The sequence below is a fragment of the Diabrotica undecimpunctata genome, chromosome 7, assembly GCF_040954645.1.
Source record: "Diabrotica undecimpunctata isolate CICGRU chromosome 7, icDiaUnde3, whole genome shotgun sequence".
NCBI lineage: Eukaryota > Metazoa > Arthropoda > Insecta > Coleoptera > Chrysomelidae > Diabrotica > Diabrotica undecimpunctata.
The window spans coordinates 34,737,642-34,759,901 of record NC_092809.1 but is presented as its reverse complement, the minus strand read 5'-3'; the positions used below and the strand labels follow the sequence as shown (position 1 = coordinate 34,759,901).

At 31.6% G+C, this 22,260-nt stretch overlaps 1 protein-coding gene across 1 annotated transcript in view; it reads right to left on the bottom strand.

Moving 5' to 3' along the window:
- LOC140445177 (choline/ethanolamine transporter flvcr2b-like) overlaps positions 1-22,260 on the bottom strand; it is a 47,119-nt gene that overhangs the window by 19,152 nt on the left and 5,707 nt on the right. The window contains exons 2-4 of the mRNA XM_072537051.1: positions 14,641-14,912; positions 3,617-3,802; positions 3,187-3,367 (exon numbers count right to left, since the gene is read on the bottom strand). Of these exons, the coding sequence (XP_072393152.1) occupies positions 3,187-3,367; positions 3,617-3,802; positions 14,641-14,907 (634 nt within the window). The 5' untranslated portion in view covers positions 14,908-14,912. The remainder of the gene's footprint in view (positions 1-3,186; positions 3,368-3,616; positions 3,803-14,640; positions 14,913-22,260) is intronic.

The window sequence follows — 22,260 nt, the reverse complement described above, 5'->3', positions numbered from 1 at the left end:
ATAAAAAAGATGTTAACAAATGTTTTTCCTCTAAGAACAAATTTTCGTTAGAACAAGTAATTTTGGCTCTATCGTATAAGGATTTAATGATTTCCTTTTTAATATTGATTTTCCGATTTGATTTGTAATTTAAATATCTGTTGGTGTGTTGGTTTTCTAAACATCTGAGTCTCATATCATAAGAACGATACTGGATACCAAGAATTTTTTAACACTCTCTAAACCGATCCATATTATACAGACTGTTTCGTTGGAAAAGTAACATACGTTAACTATAAAAATGATACTGGGTGTTTTATCTATTTTGCCAACTTTCAATTCACAATTCACAATGTTTTAACCGCACTGTATATTTTCTTTATATTTGGCACGCGAATATACTTTAAGGTGTCCAATCGATTAATTTGTTTATAATTATAAAAAATCCAGGTCCGGATTTGAATAATTACTTATTTTTAAACAAGATTTAAATAGTTATTTTTTTGCAAATTTTCGATGCTTTTTTTTCGACATTCTGCTGGATTCCTATAATTATAAATAAATTACTCGATTGAATACCTTAAAGTATATTCGCGTGCCAAATATTGTACCCTCTTTAATGACAAAATGGAGGTTACCCAGGAAACGGCACTAGGCTCGGGCTTCAGTATGGTAGAGGTATCTTGGTCGGGGTTCTTTGGAAATCGAGCATAAAGAATTAGTTAGTGAAGTACTGAATATCAAAAGAAGAGAAATTAAAAGATAAAGAGAAGGGAAGTTAATTGAGCACCACCCTATTTTTAAAGGAACAGGGAAACCTACATATCAAACCAATCTGATTATACCTCATATGTATGTCGATACCGTAAATTTATACTATTAATAATTCGTTCGGTTTGATTCAAAATAAACAAACCATAAATAAATTAAAGGCACTGAACTTGAGTCATAAATCAATTCCTGATGATTTAGATAGCACCAGAGAAAAGATGATCGTTGAATCATAAAAATCTCGGCTACTCACAATTGAAGAATACGATATTGTACTTACAGGCGGCGGCAGGTAGTTACAGGTAATGAAGTTCTTTCATGAGTGTACGTGTTACGTGTATTGGGACGTCTCAAGCAGCGTAGATGATGTAAGTAAGGTACCGAATTACCGTGGATATAATCAGCACATCAATCATCAAATCAATGTAGGTACAGGTAATACATCAGATCAATCCTCACAATAGACTAGACTAGAATAGAATAGACTGAACTGAATGGATGGAGGAAACGGTAAACAGAATTGACTCAGTGTCATCGAATTGGAGAACGTCTGTAAGACAAGAAAGAAAATTTCCTGTAGGAAGCACTGTATGAAGATAGATGGATAATGGTAAATTGAAATTACACTTACCGCCGTTTTATGGAGACATCCGCATGCAACAGGAACCACAACGAAAAATGAATTTGATTTTCGATATTTAGACCAGCTAGGAATAAAAAAGAGTAGAAGTATTTGTCGAAGAGTGCCAAGCGAAAATGGTACTTATTTGACAAGTCCGGTGTGGTCTTATTTTCTGTACTCTTCTACTTTCTCCTGACTGAAAAGATTATTTCATAGAAGAGCCACATCTCAGCTTTTCTTAGAAAATAGGCTGGGTTGTTCGACAATGGGAACGAACTTCTTTGTTAAGAGGAAGAGTTTATATTTAACTAACGAAAGATAATAAGAGAAAGGACAATATACTGTGAGCTATTTCGTTGTTGCGAACAGGCGTGACAAATCGCTCGTTGCTTAAGGGTTATTTTTAATGGGTCTAGCAAAGTATAGTTCATCCCAAACCCTTCTTTCAGTGTGTCACAGTTTATCGAATTCTCTCTAACGCATTAAGCTAGAAGTGACAGAAAAAAACGTGAATCTGTGATTATTATACATGAAACTTAGAAAATTATATATCGTTCACGGGTATTTGCATATTAAAGCGAATTCTACTTACGGATATATAATTGGTTAAAGTTTAGAATACGTTAAATAGATATCCAATCAATGATGCGCATAAATATAATTTGACGCAGATGGTCTCGATAGTGACAGTACTTTGACAATGTCAACTGATAACATGATAATTGTCATTCCAGGATAGTATTTTCAGACATTTTACAGTGAAAATTTAATTTTGTATTTATTGTCATAAAAATATTTTAAATATGCCGAGATATACCGAGAATGAACAAAGACTAATATTAAAATTATTAAATTATTTTCAATTAGAAAAAGAGGCTGGGACAACTTTATTACCAGTTTCTGCCATTCGTGAAGTAAGTTTTAAATTATTACTTACTTTCTGTAACTGTAACTTTCCTTGGAATGTATAGAATAGGAATTATGACAAACTGCCGTTCCAATATAATGCACAATAAATTTTTTTATACAGGACGGGACCTCTAATATGTAAATTTAAAAAAATTTGAATTCTTAAAATTTTTACTCCACATTTTCAAAAAATAACCTTTTCACATTTAGCCGATTACGATCCTTCAACTGTCAGATTGAACTAAAATGTCATGCAATAATTCTCGACATTCTTAAAATCCTATATGGCGTCAAAATTAGTGACGCACTGAAAGAAGGGTTTGGGACAGACTGTATATGGACATAGGTGGCGTGAAAGAAATTTCCTAAGAGAAATAATTAAGGAAATTTTCAACATTCTTCAATTTAAAGAAAATATACAGCATGGTTAAAAGTTATGAATTAAAGAAGAAGTTGGCAAAATAGATAAAACACCCAGTAGCTTTGTTATTGATCAAGTAAGACTCGTTAAGTATGGGGTTTTTGAGATCGGTTAAGTGCCCAAACTGTGATGCTCTTATTAGTACCATGACTTTTATTTTTGCCTCGTTAATTATCATGCCAAAGTGATCTTATGTGTCCACAATTTTAATTATTAAATGTTAAAAAAACACCTTCATTTTATTTTCAAAATAATATCAGATGCCTACTTTAATAGGACAATTTTGGCAATACAAACATGCTACGAATGGTCGTAATGCGTTAACTGAAGGTATTTCTACTGGAATAAAATTTCCAACTAATAAAGGTCGTCGTTTGATTATTACTCATATTGAATTGAAGGAGATAAAGGAGTGGATTTGTGAGTATGTTTTAAAAATCACTACATCACAAATTATAAGCTATAAAAACGCACATATACTTACAAAATATTATAGCCACGCTAACTGGTATCATATAAATTGCTAAAAGCCAACACAGCTGTTGAAGTCCACTAGCGATCACACTGAGATCTTCAGAGTTCTTGACTAGGCTTGGAGGAAGGACAAAACCAAGTGCAAAACCTAGTTGGGTACCAAATACAGCCAATGAACAAGCTAACGACGCCTAAAAATGTATTATTTTATTTATAATATATAACTACACTAATTTATAATATATAATCATATCATTTAAATAGTGCCATCAATAAATAAACCATAATATAGCGGTATTTGTAAAAGAAAAAAGTCTATAGTTGCCAGTGACTTTGCAGTACTATATTTTAACTTCTCAGGGTAAATTACGAAAGAAAATATTATATTTCTTAAATATATACTTTATGTTACGAGGAATAGCAAGTGAAAAAGTTCTTACCTCACTGGGGCTAAACCAAACCGCAGCAATTTTTGCAGGTAGACACATTACGAAGACCTGCGCCGTCGATCCAATCGCTTGGCCTAAAAGTACCAACCGAAATAAGTCTTGTCTGATAGAAAAAACTTTCACGACTGCAGCTAATGCAGTCCCTAGACCACCAATCAAGGCTGTCACTCTTAATCCCTAAAAAATACAAGAACTATAAGAAAAATAACAGGTGTTATAAGAAATCTTTCTGTAATTGAGTGAAGTCCCAATTACTGTTTTCAACATTATTTTATTATTTTTTTATTTAAATCCACGATCAATTTTGTTTGGTGTTTAATGAATCTACACAAAATTATTCTTTCGGTTTTTAATTTTCCCGAAAAATTGATGCAAAAGATTCTTGAATTTGCTTTACTATCTTTATATATTTTTATTCTATTCTACCCTATATTGTGTTTCATGAATTTGTGACTGTTTTGGATTATCGCCTATATTTTGGATTATACCTACATCACTCCTTTCCGATAGATGAAATAAAAGCGGAAATCCAGGAAAAGGTTTTATTATACCATTTTATAAATTAGAATTTAATACGATCTTCAAAAAATCAAATATTATATTTCCGAAATATTCAGATTCCCATAAAATAAATAACAAATTGTTGAACTCCATATTGAGTGAATATACTAATAAAACTATAATTTACACAGATGGCTCTAAACTGAACAATGGGAAGATAGGGTCTCCAGTGTACATTCCTTCCAATAACAAATCATTTAAAATAAATCTTCCTTCACCTTGCTCTATTTACTCTGCAGAAGCAGAGTAGCGGACTTAATAATACTGAGTTAAACCATAAGACATGTGAGCTAATATGGGACATTAAACAAAAAATGAGAAACAAAGATGTAACCTTTATTTGGGCAAAAAGTCACACCGGTATAAAAGGTAATGAAATAGTAGACGAGCTTGCTAATTATTCTACTTATTCTGGAGTTACGTCCCTGGATTATCCAATGTGTGACGACATATAGAAAAATCATATATACCAGTGTTTAATTAGATTAAGAGCTTTTTGTTTTGTAGTTTTTACCATACCTGTACGTTCTCAATAAATAAATTTTGTTACGAAAATATTTTTTTTTAAAAACCGTTTTCGGCTTTGAACTTCGTAACTGGCGCAGTCAGTAGGATTTTTCAAAGTTTTATAGTGTTTTCAAGTAAACGCCATTCGTAACTGGCGCCGTCATTCGGATTTTTCGAAATTGTACAGTGTTCGTGTTAACCTTGCCGAATTTCGTGTGCAATTTTTCTTTTTAAAGATTAACGGAAAAAATCTACATTTCGGGTACGGTAACAGCCAAACGTCCAGGGCTAGGAACAAACATTGTCCACAACCCATTGGAGAAGCCAAGACCAGGGAGAAGGAACCAGCATCGTCCAGAATCCTATTGGTGCAGATGGAAGAACAAAAATAGTCTGAAGTCTATAGAAAATGAAAATATTCATATAAGTGTTTCCTATTTTACCAAAATCCATATTTTTACCTATATATTATATATTTTTTGATTCACTGTGGAGTACATTTTAGATAATTTAGTAAATTTAACATTTAACGAAATGACTCAACCTAATTTTCAATGAATTAAATATCAAGCAGATAACATTCCTACTTTTGATGGCAATCCGAAACAATTAAATAGATTTATTAAATCATGTGAAAATTTTTTGAATAATCATAGCAATAGAGATGCAAATAATCCTATAAATGTTTGTCTTTTTGATACTGTTTTAAGTAAGTTAACTGACAGAGCTGCAGACCTTATTGCATCAAGAACAGAACTTGATTCTTGGGCAAAAGTTAAAGATTCTATTATATTAACATTTTCTGATCAGAGATTAATTGATTGTTTAATACAAGATATAATTTCAATGAAACCAGAAAGAAACGAAAATGCACAAAATTTTGGTTTAAGAATCCAGGATACTAGAAGCATTCTTTGTTCAAAAATAATTATGCTTAATGACCAATTAAATGTAAAAATATTAAAAATTCAACAATATGAAGATCTTTGTCTTAAAACTTTTATAAATGGCCTTAATTATCACATGCAGTTAGTAGTCAGATTAAAGAATCCTGATTCAATAGAACAAGCAATGGCTTTCGCTAAAGAAGAAGAAAATTTTATTTCTTACAAAAATCTAAGTAATACTACGAGACCCACAAATTTTAATAATTCTCGATCCTATAATAATTCCAATAGAAATTCAAATAATAATTCACAACTCTCTTCATTTCCAAATAGAAATAATTTTTCTCGAAATCAGAATTTTTCGAATTACAATAATTTTCAAAATCGACATTCCTCCCAAAGTTCTAGTCAATTAAGAAATAATAATTTTTTCAGAAATCCAAATAATAATTTTCAAAATCGTCCAAGTTTTTCGAACAATGGTTTTAATAATAATAATGGTAACCAATTTCAAAGACAATTTCCAAATATACCTAGATATCAGCCATCTATTCCTACCCAAAATCAAAGCAGAAATTCAATGCGACCTGAGCCAATGGATACAAGTTCCAATAACTTTAGTTTACGAAGTAATTTTAGAAATGATAGACGTTCTCCAAATAATTTATTTAATCATAAAATAACTAGTAATAATCTAAGAGAAGAAAGATATAATAATAATAATTTAAGAAGGTGCAATGAAAACGAAAGAAGAATATATAATGATGAAAATTTTCCAGTCCAAGCCTCAATAAGTACAGCCACATAAATTTTAATGCTATTAAACAATATGATAAATTACCTAAGATAATAATTCCAGAAATTAATGCTACATTTTTAATAGATACAGGATCAGAACAAAGTTTTTTTAGACCTGACCTCGCAAGAGAACTTTTTTCGAAATATATAATTCCTGAGAAATTTGCTGTGCATACTGCACACGCTACTTCAATTCATAATGAAACTATGACCATTCCAATATTCCCTAGTTTTAAAAATCCAAATTGTCATAAATTTTATCTTTTCGATTTCTCTCCTAATTTTGACGGTTTGCTAGGATGCAACTTTTTATCACAAATCAATGCTATTATTGATTTTAAAGATTCAAAACTAAGGACCCCAACCATTTCTCTTCCAATATTTTTAACATCACAAGATCCAACTAAACAAGAATATTTTAAACCTAGTAAAATAATAATACCACCAAGAACTGCTCAAAAAGTTAAAGTCCCAGTTAACAGAAGATCTGGTACAGCGATACTAAATTATACAAAAATCGAAAATGCAGAAATTCCTTCATGTTTAATTGAGATAAATGATCACAACGCGTTTACTATGATAAGTAACCTAGGAGAAACTCCAGCGGAAATTAAATTTACAGAAAACCCACAAGTAAATAAAATTATATCAACAGGAAATAAGAACAATGAAATCGTTGAAATGGATAACTCAGACACAGATACAGCCCATAGTGCTGAATCTTCAAATAGTTTCTCAGTGTTAGATGAAATAATAAACAATAAAGCCTATCAACTTATCGTTAAAAGAGCGCCTTTTGCAAATTATTTAAAACGCGAATGCGAGAATTTTGAAGGACATAAAATAATAATTTCAGCTGACGAAGAAAGTGTGACCTAATTCCTAAAAGAAAATGCGTGCAAAAATACTTTATACATTTATTTCTTATCTCAAGAATTACGACCAATATTTCAGAATGTATGGCGTAAATATTTTACAAAATTAAAATTGATTGAATGCACTAAATTAGTTAAGAATGTATTACCAGAAGAAAGAAATCAACTAATAAAATATAAGCACGACGGCAAAACAAATCATCGAGGAATTTCAGAGACTCTTAGAGCTTTAAAAATAAATTACTACCTACTGGAAATCAATGAAAAAGGATATAGAAAAATATATAAACGAATGTGAAATATGCCAAAGATCAAAATATAATAGAAATCCACATAAAGAACCTTTAATATTAACCCACACACCTTCCAAGCCTTTTGAGATAATACATATAGATACTTATAAAGTTGGCAATCAAAGATTTTTAACAATTATAGTTAAATTTTCAAAATATGGCCAAGCGTTACCATATTTTGGCACAGCGATATCAGTGTGTCAACAATTAGTACATTTCTTTTCATTTTTCGAAATACCGAAACAAATTGTTGCAGATAGTGGCGGAGAATTCAAAAATGACGTTGTAGATGAATTATTAAAAACTCATCAAATAAAAATACATTTTACTACTCCATATCATCACGAATCCAATTCCCCGGTAGAAAGATTCCATTCTACCTTAACTGAGCACTTAAGATTACTAAAAGAAAAAGATAAAGATGCAGATAATATTTCCATTATGCCTTATGCTCTTATTGCCTATAATAGTACTATACACACAGCAACTGGCCATACACCTTTCGAATTAGTATCGGGACATACAGACAGTAAAGATCCCATGAGACTTATTCCAGCACAAGCTTATACTCAATATGTTAATGCACATCAAAATAATACTCAAGCTCTATATACAAGTGTACAAGAAGAAAATCAAAAACTTAAAGAGAATATAATTGGAAAAAGAAATAAAGATAGAAACTCAAAAGATCCTCGTTTAGGATCACAAGTTTATAGAAAAACAGAAACTCGCGGAGGAAAATTAAGTAGAAAATATACTGGACCTTATATACTTACACAAATATTAGAAAATGGGAAAATAGAAATTGAAAATCCCAAGAATAAAAAGAAAATAATAGTCCACATAAACGAAACTAAAATAATGCCTAATATTTCAGATTTATCGTCGGAATCTTCGGAGCAGTCAACTATATCAACGCAAGAGACAACTTAGTCAAGTTTGAAGATGTAACTACATATCCAGGACTCCTACCTTTTAGATTAGGTAGCTCCAAAATAATTTCTACACACTGGACATTTATACAAATTTACAATTTAACTTCTGTCATACAAGAATTTTATTTATTGAAAAATGAAGCTCAAAGACTACACACAAGTTTCAAAAATCAAACAAGTTATTATCCAGAATTAGAAAACTCATTTATTCCTTTAATTACGTTACAAAGTAAAATAGAAGAACAGATATATTAAATTAATCCACCTTTGTATAAGGAAGAAAAGAGAATAAAAAGAGGACTTCTAAATCCTCTAGGAACAAAAATAAAATGTATTACAGGAAATATGGACCAAGAAGACGCAGAAAGAATAGAAAACGAAATAAAGCAATTAAAAGATAATCAAAGTAACTTAAAAGTAAATTCCCTAAGACAAATATCTTTTATAAATACTTTTAATAATGTTATAAATAATATTTCACATAATCAATTGATTTTGAAATCAAAAATTGAAGCTATAGAGAATAAATTAGCTTTATTTGAAAAAAGTATGTATACGCATATTCAGTCATTTATAGTGATAAATCAAATTACTTTACTTTATCAAACAATTTATGATATTTTTGAAAAAGTAGAAACTGCAATCTCATTTGCCAAAATAAATACCTTGCACAATTCTATAGTAAATCCAATTGAACTTTTAAATGAAATAAAGAAAGCAAAATCTCAGACAAAGTCAAAATTAATGCCTTTTGATTCTACACTAGAAAAAATAATTCAGTATGAGAAAATAATAAATATTAAGAGCTATTCAGTAAATTCTATAATTACATTTGTATTAGAGATTCCATTAGTTGAATCGGAAATATATGATTATTACCAACTATTTCCTATTAATATTCCTATGAATAACTCAAATTATCTTATTCATTTACCTTACAAACCATTCCTTGCACTTAATGAATTTAGCTATATCTACATGGAAGATATATGCACAGAAATAGACTCAGAAGAGTACATATGTAAAGGAAGTAATAAACTAACGATAACCGAGGAAGCCCCTTGTGCAGTCCAATTAATAAAGTTCAAGAAAAAGGCATTGTCATGTGAATATTTCGAAGTAAAGATAAAGAAGATAGAATCTACACGAATCAGCGACGGAAAATGGATAGTTACAGTTCCAGAAGAAGAATTAGCAATTATCGAGTGCCCAAACTCAAAAGAAAATTTACCAATACATGGAAGCTACGTTTTAGAATCAGTTCCTGAATGTACCGTGAAAATCAAGAATGAAGTCTTCCAAACAGAAAAAATTAGTAAAAGTCACTTTGCTCATATAAATCTTCCAAAAGTTATTCCTTCTATTAATATTTTTCAAAATGAAAGTTCAAAATTTTCACCAATAAATCTTAATACAATTAACCTTAGAAAGACTAAAGATATTTTAGAAAAGTTAGAAACACAAAAGTATAATTTAAACAATAATAATTCAATTTATTTTAAGCAAACAAGTTTTTGGACAATCTGTATATATATAATAATTTTCATTTTAATTTTATATTATTTAACTAAATATTGTAAAACTGTGCGTCAAAGAAAACAAGAAGAAAGAAAACAAGAAGAAAGAAAACAAGAAGAAAGAAGAAAAGAAGAAACCCCAGAAATTTATTGTGTAAAGAAGCACACCCCAAGGATATGCTTCTTTCTAAGGGAGGAGGAGTTACGTCCCTGGATTATCCAATGTGTGACGACATATAGAAAGACTATATATACCAGTGTTTAATTAGATTAAGAGCTTTTTGTTTTGTAGTTTTTACCATACCTGTACGTTCTCAATAAATAAATTTTGTTACGAAAATAAATTTTTTAAAAAACCGTTTTCGGCTTTGAACTTCGTAACTCTGGTATACAAAAATATATTTACACAGTAAGAGATCTAATCAATTGTTATAATAAAAAAATAAATTTTAACTGGCAAGTTGGCGAATACATAAAATAATCATTATTACAAGATTCATTCTACGTTACCAACCCTAACAGAATTACCACACATATTCCATTGTAACACATACAAACGATCAGCAGCAACTATCACAAGATTAAAAACTGGTCACGGTGCTGTTCCTGCTCACCTGCTTAGATAAAACATTATAGAATCAAGAAAGTGCTCATGCCATAATATTTCCCAGTGTGATATTAATCATATCCTGTTTGGATGTATTAAAACTAAAGCACTCGTATTTACATTTTATGAAATTCTGGTTAAAAGTAATGTGCAACTTCTAGTAAATATAACCACCTACTGTCACTGAATCAGAAATCAATATACGAACTCGTATGTAATCCCTTATATGCATCCGGATATATAATATAAAATTGTTACAATCAAGTTTCAATTCATAAATATAATTCATTCAAAAATCTGTGGCAAATGGACTAGTTTTCACGCCAAACACACTATCATCATCATCATCATCATCATCATCATCATCAGAAAAAGGGTAATAAGGTAAGGAACATTACAAATGTCAGACACAAATTGAGCCGTGAACCATTACCATTATTTTTTGTGGACCTCGAGCTTCAAACGGACAACAAAGAAATATTTGAAATACAGTATATACAACATTGTAAAATAAGGGTAGAACCACCAAGAATTAAAAGAAATATACCACAATGTACACGATGTCAAGGATATGGTCACACTAAAACGTACTGTGCAATACCATAGAATTGCGTAAAATGCGCTGGATCACACAACACAAAGGACTGTACGAAACCAAAAAACACGCCAGCAACAGCACTCACTGCAACGGAGACCATGCTCCTAATTATAGAGATTATAGAGGATGTTCTGTTTATCGTGAACTACTAAATGTCAGATACAATGACAAAATAAAACAAATCACCACTCAAAATCCTGTCAACAGACCCAATGTAAATATACCTACCCAACATCATGCTCATAATTTCAACAGAATCAGTTATAGAGATACTGCCATTTAAAACATAAATGGAGATGACAACAATAACAACAATGAACTAGCAAATAAACAAATCAAATTTCCTAAACGAATTCAAAAATATGTTCTCTCAACTCTTTCTTTCTTTCTCCCCTTCCTTTTACCCTAATGAGGGTGTCGGATTCTCTCAACTCTTAAACCAAAATATCATGATTTTAACCATGTTAACTATAATCATTAACAAAATAACAAAATAGCTTTCAAGTCATTACGAATTGCGTCGTGGAATGCTAATGGCATTTTTCAAACCATATACTAGAGATATCACTGTTTTTAAAAATGAATAATATAGACATTCTATTAATATTTGAAAGGCATGCCACACAAAGAACGGTTATTAAGATACCTTACGATATTGTGTATTATGCAAACCATCCAGACGGAGAAGCACATGCAGACTCTGCCGTTATTATTAAACAAAAAATTAAACACTATGCAGTCCAACGGTAGATTATGGAAAACATTCAAGCAGCAATCATTAAAATCGAAACAAGCACCTCTCTCAGCGTAGCATTAGTCTACAGCCCACCTAGATCTCCCATTTTAAGCGAAAAGTATCATGATTTTATAATAACTCTTGGATCCAAATTCATAGTAGCAGGAGACTGGAATTCCAAACACACCACATGAGGTTCCAGATTAATCACGCCTAAAGGTCAAGCATTAATAAATATCATTCAACAAAATAACTTAAAATATTTATCAATAGAAGAACCCTCATACTGGCCTACGAACCCTAACAAAATCCCAGATTTGGTAGATTTCGCTGTAATAAAAGGGATAGCTGGCATCCATAGTGCATTAGAGTCAAACTTCGATATAACATTAGATCACAGCACAATAATAATAACTTTAAGCACACGCATAATATGGAGAACACCACCACCCAAACTACCAACTAAAGAAACAAACTGGGATATTTTCAAAGTTCTGTAAACACAAAGATTAGATTAGATATTGGGATAAAAGAAAACCAAGATGTAGAGAAAGCAGTAGACTATTTAAAAACTGTTTTACAAACAACAGGTCTGTTTATTTTATTATCTTTTATTTTGTGATATTGACGATTTATGTAATTTCAGTAAATTTTAAATTGTCATTGTTATTTTGCTGACTTTTTGTAAGCTTTGTCAACAAAATTGTACAATTTTCAGTGATAATTAAGCATATTTCTATTCTATTCTATAACAGGATGGGAAGCAACACCACAGCGCCAAATAAGTGTGCAAGAAAACCATAATACCTCGCTCCATATAAGAGAACTTATAGTAGAACAAAGAAGAGCTCGACGCATATGGCAACAAACGAGAAATCGACTTAATAAAACGAACCTTAACAGGTGGATAATCCGAATGTAATTATAATTTCGAATTGTTTCTAATGTCCTGTGTCCGTTTCTTCTTGATCGATGATGATGAAATAAAATGCTGAACTCGTGATGTAGAATATAGTTTTATTGAGTTATTACACTATAGTTGTTGTTGAGATAAAAATTCATAATCGACTGCATCACAAACTAGTCCCGAAGCTCTATTTATTATCTCACTAAAATGCTACGATTCATCAAATAAGTGTATTGCCCTCTGCCTATAACAAAACCTTTGAATTTTGAAAGCTGGCAAATATAATTTGAACCGAGGAAATAATTGCAAACATTTCCTCAATACCTATTAGGCAATCCCTAGTTTGCAGGAGGTTGAAGAAACTGTAATTAAGCTACTAATCGATAGATCGATAAAAGATTAATGTGAGATTACAAAATAATGGACTAATTTGTGATTGAACATATTGACCACTCTATAAGAACCAGCCGACCAATAGAAAATGTGTAAATACATAAAATATAAAATAATGTTAATAGTTTAAAATAATCACAACACTTCATAAAATCATAATACTAATTTAGTCGGTTTTATATATAGCTTGAATATTTAGAATTTATGATTCAGTTATACTATCGAATTCAAATCTACGTTCATTAAGTGAAATTGATCTAGGTGGGACTGTCCCAAAAGTTTTATGTAAATTTGGTTGTGATATCGTATGTTTCCGAGGTGCTGGATGAGGTTGGATGCAGGAACCTTGATGCCTCTTTTTTGGCTCTGTTTTGCATTCCGAAGATATCTGACTACCTTCCACATAATGACAATCAACATAACAATGAATATATTTACTAGTCATTTGGTTAAATGAGGAATCCACTGGTGGTTGGCAATGGTTTTCCACGTGTGTTCGGATATGTATTGGTCCAACCGCTCTGGCTCAAGTACTATATTTGGAAATTCATCTTCCCGAATATTTTTATTATGTCCGGAATGTTGATCTGTTTTATTATTGGCCTCTGCATAAGCTCTTCAATGGGGCTGAGAGTAGTATTTAAGTAACTTCCAATTGCTGTTTCCAATCCATTACTGGATGTGAGTAATGTTACGTTCCGGGTCTGCGCAACTCATTTTGGTGACTAATCATTGTATATTCTCTAAATGAATGTAAAAGACATTATCAGTTAAAACCATATTTTGCTTGTCTTCGCCAGTGCTTCTAATATTAAGAGAATGTGCTATTAATTTTCTCGGCACACTTTCTTTTAAGTCAAAGCTTCCATCCTATTTTAAATTTAAAACAAATCAGAAATTATAAAAAACGTAGATATAAGTATGAAATTAAACAAGGGATTGAAAACAAAACAAAATTCTATAAAGAACTGATTAATGGACAATAGTACTAAATAATAATTATCTAGATAGACTTTGATTACCAACTACAACTTTTCTTGAATTTACTGCAGTTAATATCATGTACTCACATTTGTTTAATGACATGTGTGTCACATGTTAGATTAAAATTAAAATTAATCTATTTTTTTAAGTGCGCATAATGTAACTAACTATTTATATTTATACATTTGTTAAATATTTTTTGTATTTTTAAGTCTCGCGCACAAGGGTGCTACTTTTATGGTAGCTCTACTTCAGTGAGTATTCATGTTTTTTTAGTATTTAGTACTTACGCTTTCTATTTCTTGTATTCTATATTATAATGTAAGCTTTTTAAATAAACATTATTATTATTATTATCCCCAATGCAAAATAGTCGAAAATTTGTGAAATATACTATACATATAATTCAAGACTTACCTGAGTATCAATAATATAGGAAGCTGGTACAACAATAAAAGGATATATGATCATATATATAATAGAGGTCCAATCTACGGCAGTCGTGCTCACCCTATAAAATTTTACCACAATGTTAGTGATGATGGAGTACTCTATCCATTGGAAGGCGTTGGCGCAAGAATAGAGAACGAATATGGCTAATATCACCCATCTTCTTTTATACACTTTAATAACGGGAGGTGATGGATGTTTTTCGAATAAATCGTTGCTTTCTGCGGGTAACATCGTTCCTGAAATTAAATTTATATTAAATAAACCTGCTAAATGCTTATCTATTTAACCGATTGCTACTTTAATTAAACATTTTGTTTTGTAATTTCTGTAATAAATTTATAATTTTATATTGGTGCTACAAAAGCAATAAAAAATTCAATGTTTCTAAAAAGTTGGCTGCTACTCTAGTTGTTGAAAAAATAAAAAGAAGATTTGAAAATATACTATTACCCAGACAACTTCCTTTTACAGTATCTCAAAATCTTTATGTATAATTACTATTCTAAAATCACAATCAAGATGCACTTTTAGAAACGAAAAATCAAGAAACGTTAAATGTTACACGGAGCACTCTCAAATAATGATTTACAATGTATATACATTTTATAAATTCCAAATCATGATTTACAATGTTAATACATTACATCCTTAAAATTTAAATTTAATCACATTACTTCCTCATACACTGCATAGTTGTTTGCAATATTAAAAGCACTTATCCACATAAAAGAGTCGAAACAGTCCCCGTCTCTCATAATAACCGATTCACTAATTAGCCCAGGGAAATAAGCAGTTTTCATGACACTCGTCCGGCCAGGCAAACGACAGTTGTTTTGAGTAGTATGGACCTCTGTAACAAAAGCCTATATGTTTCCTGCAGTCGATTTTTTGGACTTAATTAGTTATTAACGAAAATTTTTGCTTTTTTCGTCCATCAGCAAAAAGTGAAGCATTTTAAACAAATTTTAGAAGAGAAGAAACTTATAAATCATATAAAAACCTTTAAAATGGTCTTTTCTAAATGTTTCTATCCTTATTTGTTGCTTGTGAAGTTGCAAAATAAGTAAAAAATTTCGGTTTTTTATAAATGTTAATAACATTTTTGAAAATAAACTTATAACATTTATATTTCATGGAATGCTGTGCCTTGTAGTGCTTACAATATGGTCAAAATTTTAAATTGATCGGTCAAATAGTTTAAAAGTTATTTTATTTGTATATCCCAAATTAATTTTTTTTTTGCAACAATATAAGTCAGAAAATTATATAGTTTTAGTAATTGTAAGGGTAGTTTCTGGAAGAAGAAAACTTTTTTATTATTAACATTAAAAAAAAATTAAGAAAATTAATTTTAAATATTGCAAAATAATTTTGCAAAAACATGTCGCTTTTTTGCTTATAAATAATTAGAATAACTTTTTAACCATTGCCTGCAAGAATATTATTTTTTTATATTTAAAAAGCCTGAATTTTTTCACAAATTTAAAAGAAAAGTAATTGGTGCTAAAATAATTTGGGACAAAGTTAGCCTCTTTTTTTATTTAATTCATAGCAGCTTTGTTTATAACAATTAAGAAATCTAATTAGCGTTATTTAAAAGCACATACTAAAGGTTTTTATATGACTTATAAGTTTCTTCTCTTTTAAAATTTGTTTAAAATGATTCACTTTTTGCTGATGGACGAAAAAAGCAAAAATTTTCCGTTTTTTGACCTTAATTTGTTAATAACTAATTAAGTCCAAAAAATCGACTGCAGCAAACATATAGGTTTTTGTTATAGAGGTCCATACTACTAAAACAACTGTCGTTTGCCTGGCCGGACGAGTGTCAAAAACAGGGTACTTTTTTTGCTTATTTCCCTGGCCTAAATCTCACTTCAAACTATCAAACGTTTATGTACCAATAAACCAATTACCTCAGATATCCAATCAGAAATAGAGATTCTAAATAATAATAAGATCACTGTTGACTTTATATTTATTCCACCATATTCAGGTATACGAGGAAATGAAGAAGCAGATGAACTAGACCGCTTAGCATCCTTCAGTCAGGACTCCTTAATGAGGTTTCTTCAGATGACTTCAAATCAGAAATAAAATATAAAGTGTTGTGCGTGGCAAAATAAGTGGATTGCATCACAAAATAAACTCAAGGAAATCAAACAAGTAGTGAAACCGTGGCCCCAACCCACAGCGAATAGACACGGCCAACTGAGAATAACACGTTTGCGACTAGGACACAGTAACTTCACACATAAACATCTCTTTAGGCGAACTGTGCCGTAAATGTGTGAAAATTATCAAGTAACACTCTCCGTAAAGCATATACTAACTCAGTGCAAAACATATGAAGCAGCAAGAAAGAAGCACACTATCCCAAATACTATAAAGGAAGCCTTAGGAAAAAACATGAACATTAAAAACACAATAAGTTATCTTAAAGACTCACGACTGTATCAATTATTGTAATTTTTTTTACTTAATAAACTTTATCAGTATTATATTTTTTAGGTCGCTAATTGTCATCGAATGCGATAGTCTGTATAAATATTGGCGATTTTCAGGTCAGCCAGGTCAGTCCCTCACGGGCTCTCCGAGAGCTTAGTGCTCTCGGGGCTCTGCTTCCTGCATTTATTTTCCATACTCTGTGGCTGAGAATTGTTTCAACTTAACTTGATGTTTTTATTTCGACGAAGAAATTGTCATGTAAGAAATATTTTGCCTTTTTCAAGGCAAGACACCGAAGATAAATATTTTCCAAGTCCATAACCCGAAAATGGACTTAAGTAGAGGAGCTCTCGACAGTATATTCGAAGCCCTCTACAGAGCACCCGGGGATAACAGAAGGTGGTTAGACCCTTATTTGTTCCCCCGAGGTGACAAGATCCCGGTGGTTACAGCGTAAATAGATAAAAAAAACTTTATACATTGTAAATCGTGATTCGGGAGTGTTCCTCGTAACAGTGAAGTGTCTTGGTTTGTTTATTTCTAATGCATCTGGATTGTGATTTTAGTATAGTGTAGTATTTTTATTAAATAAACATTTTACAAATACATTACGTAACAATAGACATTTTAGAAATATTAAAAATTAGACGGACGAGGAATAGTTGTGTTCAAAGTTCTTATTTGGATAATTGTGTTTTAAAATTCGTAAAAAATACCTAAAACTAGCTGTGTATTTATTGTATTAAGCCATACAGGGAGCTTTATATCGACTTTGACAAGGTTTTCCGTTTTAAGTTAATTTTATTTTATCTTTTAATGTTTCCACATTCAAATGTTTAGTTTCCTCTCGAAGATTCTTCGGACCTTTAGTCTATCGAAGGACTGCCTCGGACTAAGGGCCATTGTTTCAAGTGTATTTGTCATAATGGTTATACTATGAAAATGGTATGAGGTGGTTTCCCTTTGTATATCTCATCACAGTACCACAACCATTCAAACTACTCCAGTCATGCTTGTGGTAGTCCGGTTTCAAGCCGATTCAGGATCGTTTCTTTTAGGCGTTGAGCTGATACTGATAATCGCTGCTACCTGATGAGATAGAAAATAAGTTATTATAATTTAGAAGAAATGGAATTTAAAAAGGATGGGACTTGGTTTCTCTTAGTAACCAATTGGGAGCAAACCATGGATCGCGTGGGCAAGATCGCTCCCTGAAGTAAACCAATTTTTTACGGGATTCGTAAATGAGTGTCTAAAAAGGTGATAAAAATGTAATAAAATGCTTAGTTACTGAAATTACGCCAAATATGAGAAATGCAATAATCATTATTTAAGATTTATGGTTTAATAGTACAATAAACGAATTATACCTAATACTATTTAAATAAATCTACATGTGATAATTATTCTTAAAGTATCACATGCCAATTCTAAATCAAACAAAAGTCTGCCAATTACGTAAATTAATTCAACAATTGAAGGATGTTATCAAAAAATAACTAAATTATGTTTAAATCAAGTTTTTTGTAAATAAAATGTATATTTTTTACTCATTGTTTTGTAATCTGTATTGTAAAATCATTGTCAATAATTATTTATAATAATTGACGAGTTGCTGTTTCTATGGAAAATTATCACTCTATCTTTTGCGCGGTCGGCCGATATTTCTTTTCACTTCTCTTCTACTTATTGATTTGTCCCTTACTATTTTAACGACTCTTATGTCCGCTATTATACTGATGTGATTGTTCCATTTTTTTTATTTAGTGTCCACTCGTTTCTACCCTGTACATGAAATTTTGTTCTCGTGATCGCGTCACTCCTTATTCGCTTTCTCAGCGTGTTTCTTGTAATTATTCTTAGTATTCTCATTTCTGCTATTTCCAGCATTCTCTGTGTTTTGGCTATGTCGGGTCTTGTTTCCGATGCGTACATCATTATGGGTCTCATACTGGCCTTAAAGATTTTTATTTTCGAGTATATGGGAAATGAGTCAATACTCATAATTAGTCATATTCTTAAGTCATTTTTATTTTTAATGATATTACATTTTGGGCAACTGGTTTCGAGACTTACATTATAAGCCTTATCATCAGGCCCCATAACGTGCTTCGTAGCCATTTTGCAGTAGGAGCGGCATAGATCTATGTAAACCTTGTGCAACTTTGGAGCTCAGTGTTGCCGGTTCTAAGTATGTGGAACCACTTAAGTCCGTCTAAATAGAATATTCCAGAAGTCCCAAACACCTTGATTTAAAAATCTGCATTTAGGTTTTATTATTTTTAACTAATTTATAAATATGTACTATGAAAGGTATTTATACGATATTAACGATATGGAATTTGATTATTATAATTAGACTGTGATTAATATTTAACTAAATATACATTTTCTAATTTTCTTTTTTCTTTGTTTATTCACGTAAATTACTCTAAATAATTAGTACTATTTAAGTGCATGCGTTGTTTTCACCTAAATTCTTCTTCTTGATGTGCCTATCCGTTACGTGCAGCGCGGAAAAGCTGCACATATGTTGTATTGAACCAGATTCTGAGGTTTTTTAACCAAGATGTTCTTCTTTTTCCTGGACCTCGTTTTCCAAATATTTTTCCTTGCAGGATGGCTTGAAGGAGAGCATATCTGGATTCATTTTGCATAATATGTCCGAAGAACTGTAACTTTCGAGATTTGATGGTGGTCAGTACCTCTCGGTTCTTATTCATTCTTCTGGGGACCTCATGATGACTCTTGAAGAAGGCCCCCATCCGATTGAAAGTGGATCTAGCTTTTCCGATGCGTGCTCTAATCTCCTGGCTGTTGGTTCATTCTTCATTTATTATGGTGCCAACGTAGTTGCAGTGCGTCACTCTTTCTACAGGGGATTGGTTGACGTAGAATTGACCTTCTGTTATCCTTTTCTTGGTAATTATCATTAGCTTTGTCTTCTTAACGTTTATATTGGGTCCAAATTGTTGACTGTAATACGTGATTTTTTTCATAAGAACTTGTAGGTCTTCTAAGTTGTCCGCAAATACTATGGTGTCATCTGCATATCTGATGTTTAGCCGGTAACCATTTAGTAGAATACCTTTTTCAGTTTCGTGCAAAACTTCGATAAATATTCTTTCACAGTACAGATTGAAGATTAGAGGAGACAAAATACAGCCTTGCCTCACTCCATGCATGATTTTCACATAGTCAGTGTGTGCACCTTCAACTCTGAGATTTGCTGTCTGATTTCAATAAAGATTTCTAATTATTTTCAGATATTGGTTGTTAATTCCAGTTTATTTTAGTATTTGCATCATCTTGGAGTGCTGTACTCTATCAAACGCTTTCTCGTAATCAACCAGACATGCGTATATGTCGCAGTTGACGTCTTTGTATCTCTGGAATAAGACTTGTACACTTGTGGACAGATTCTCTTATGAATTATCTTTAGGAACAATTTTAGGAGATGACTCATAAGGCTTATAGGACGGTAATCTTTGCATTTTTTGGCTCCTGGTTTTTTTGAAAGTGCAATAAACTCAGATTTTAGCCATTCTGTTGGTATTTCTCCAGAGTTGTATATGTTGTTGAATTTCTTTGCGATTATTGCTATTGACACGTTGTCCATTAGTTTGAGTAGTTCTGCTTGTATATTATCAGGGCCTGCGGCTTTGCCATCCTTTAAATGTGTTATTGCGCGAAATAAACTTCTTGCTGTAATATTCTTGGTCCATCATTTACCTCTTCTTCTAGCTGAAAGGTGTTATCTCTTTGGTCTTCAAATAATTTTTCTAGATATTCTTTCCACGTTCTTATTTTACTCTGTTTGTCCAAGATTATATTTCTGTCAGAATCAGTTATATTTCCTTTCTGTCTTCGTCTTAGTCCCCCTGTGAGTTCTTTAACTTTCCTATGCACATTGTAACTATCGTACTTTGACTGCAGAGTCTCAATTTCTTCGCATCTTTCCCTTGCTTTTTTTTGGCTTCCCTGATTTTTGTTCTTATTAATATATTTATGGTTTTACATTTGTGTGGGTCATTTTTGGCTTCTCTTCTCTCGTCCATTAGTTTCAGGATCTCATCTGTCATCCATGATTTTTTCTTCATTAATCTATCTGTCTTTAAGTGTTTAATCTTTACATTTTGCACTATTTCTGTAATATGTTGTGATAGTTTGTGATCGATTGTTCTTCGTTCGATTCGTCTCTAATTGCAGTCACTTGCTCGTTTAACGTGGCGTCTCCAAGTCATGATAAGTCTTGACAGATGTTAAGCTGTTTAGGAATCTTTTATTTACTAAAATGTAGTCTATTTGATTCCTAATAATTCTCCCGGGTCTGTCTTGAGGGGATTTCTACGTGTACAGCTTGCGAGGTGGTAATTGGAAGAATGTGTTGGTGACAACTAGTTCTGAGTCTTCTGCGAATTTTTCTAGGAGGTCTCCTCTCTCGTTTCTGACTCCAAGTCCATGTGCTCCAATGTACTGTGTCTTATCTCCAGCTCCAATCTTGGCATTAAAATTACCCATAAAGATGAAAACTTCCTGTCGAGGAATTTTCTGTATGATACTGTTGATGTTCTGATAGAAGTCAATTGCTTCTTCCTCCCCTTTGTCTCCAGTGGGAGCATAGACTTGGATGATGTTTATATTAATAGGGTTGGCTTCTACTTGTAGTAACATCACTATCTCTGATATTGGTGAAAAGTTAGTAACGCATTTGGTAACCTTGTGTGATTACGCTTACTTACTTATTACGACTATTACTGTAACTACCTTTATACAGCCCAATGTATATCGGAGAGAATATTAGTTAGTGGGTATAAGAAAAATTAAAATTAAAAGAGAATCATGTTTAGAAAATTGTTAGTTCCTATTTATTAGTGTGTGCTTTTAAATTGTTGTTCAACAATTGTCATTGTGCTATTTTTGTTCTTTTATCATAGAGAATATTGTGAAACATTCGCAGAGAAAGGCATTAAACGTTAGAGAAAAACAGATGTTGATGAACCTCGTGAATTATCGAATAGACCAAGGAAACCACACACTTTCAGCGGTAATCAAACAGATCTCTACGAAACAGGCAACTACGAAAGAGAAATATCAGCTATAAGAAATTTCTTCGGCTATTAGAAATATCCACGG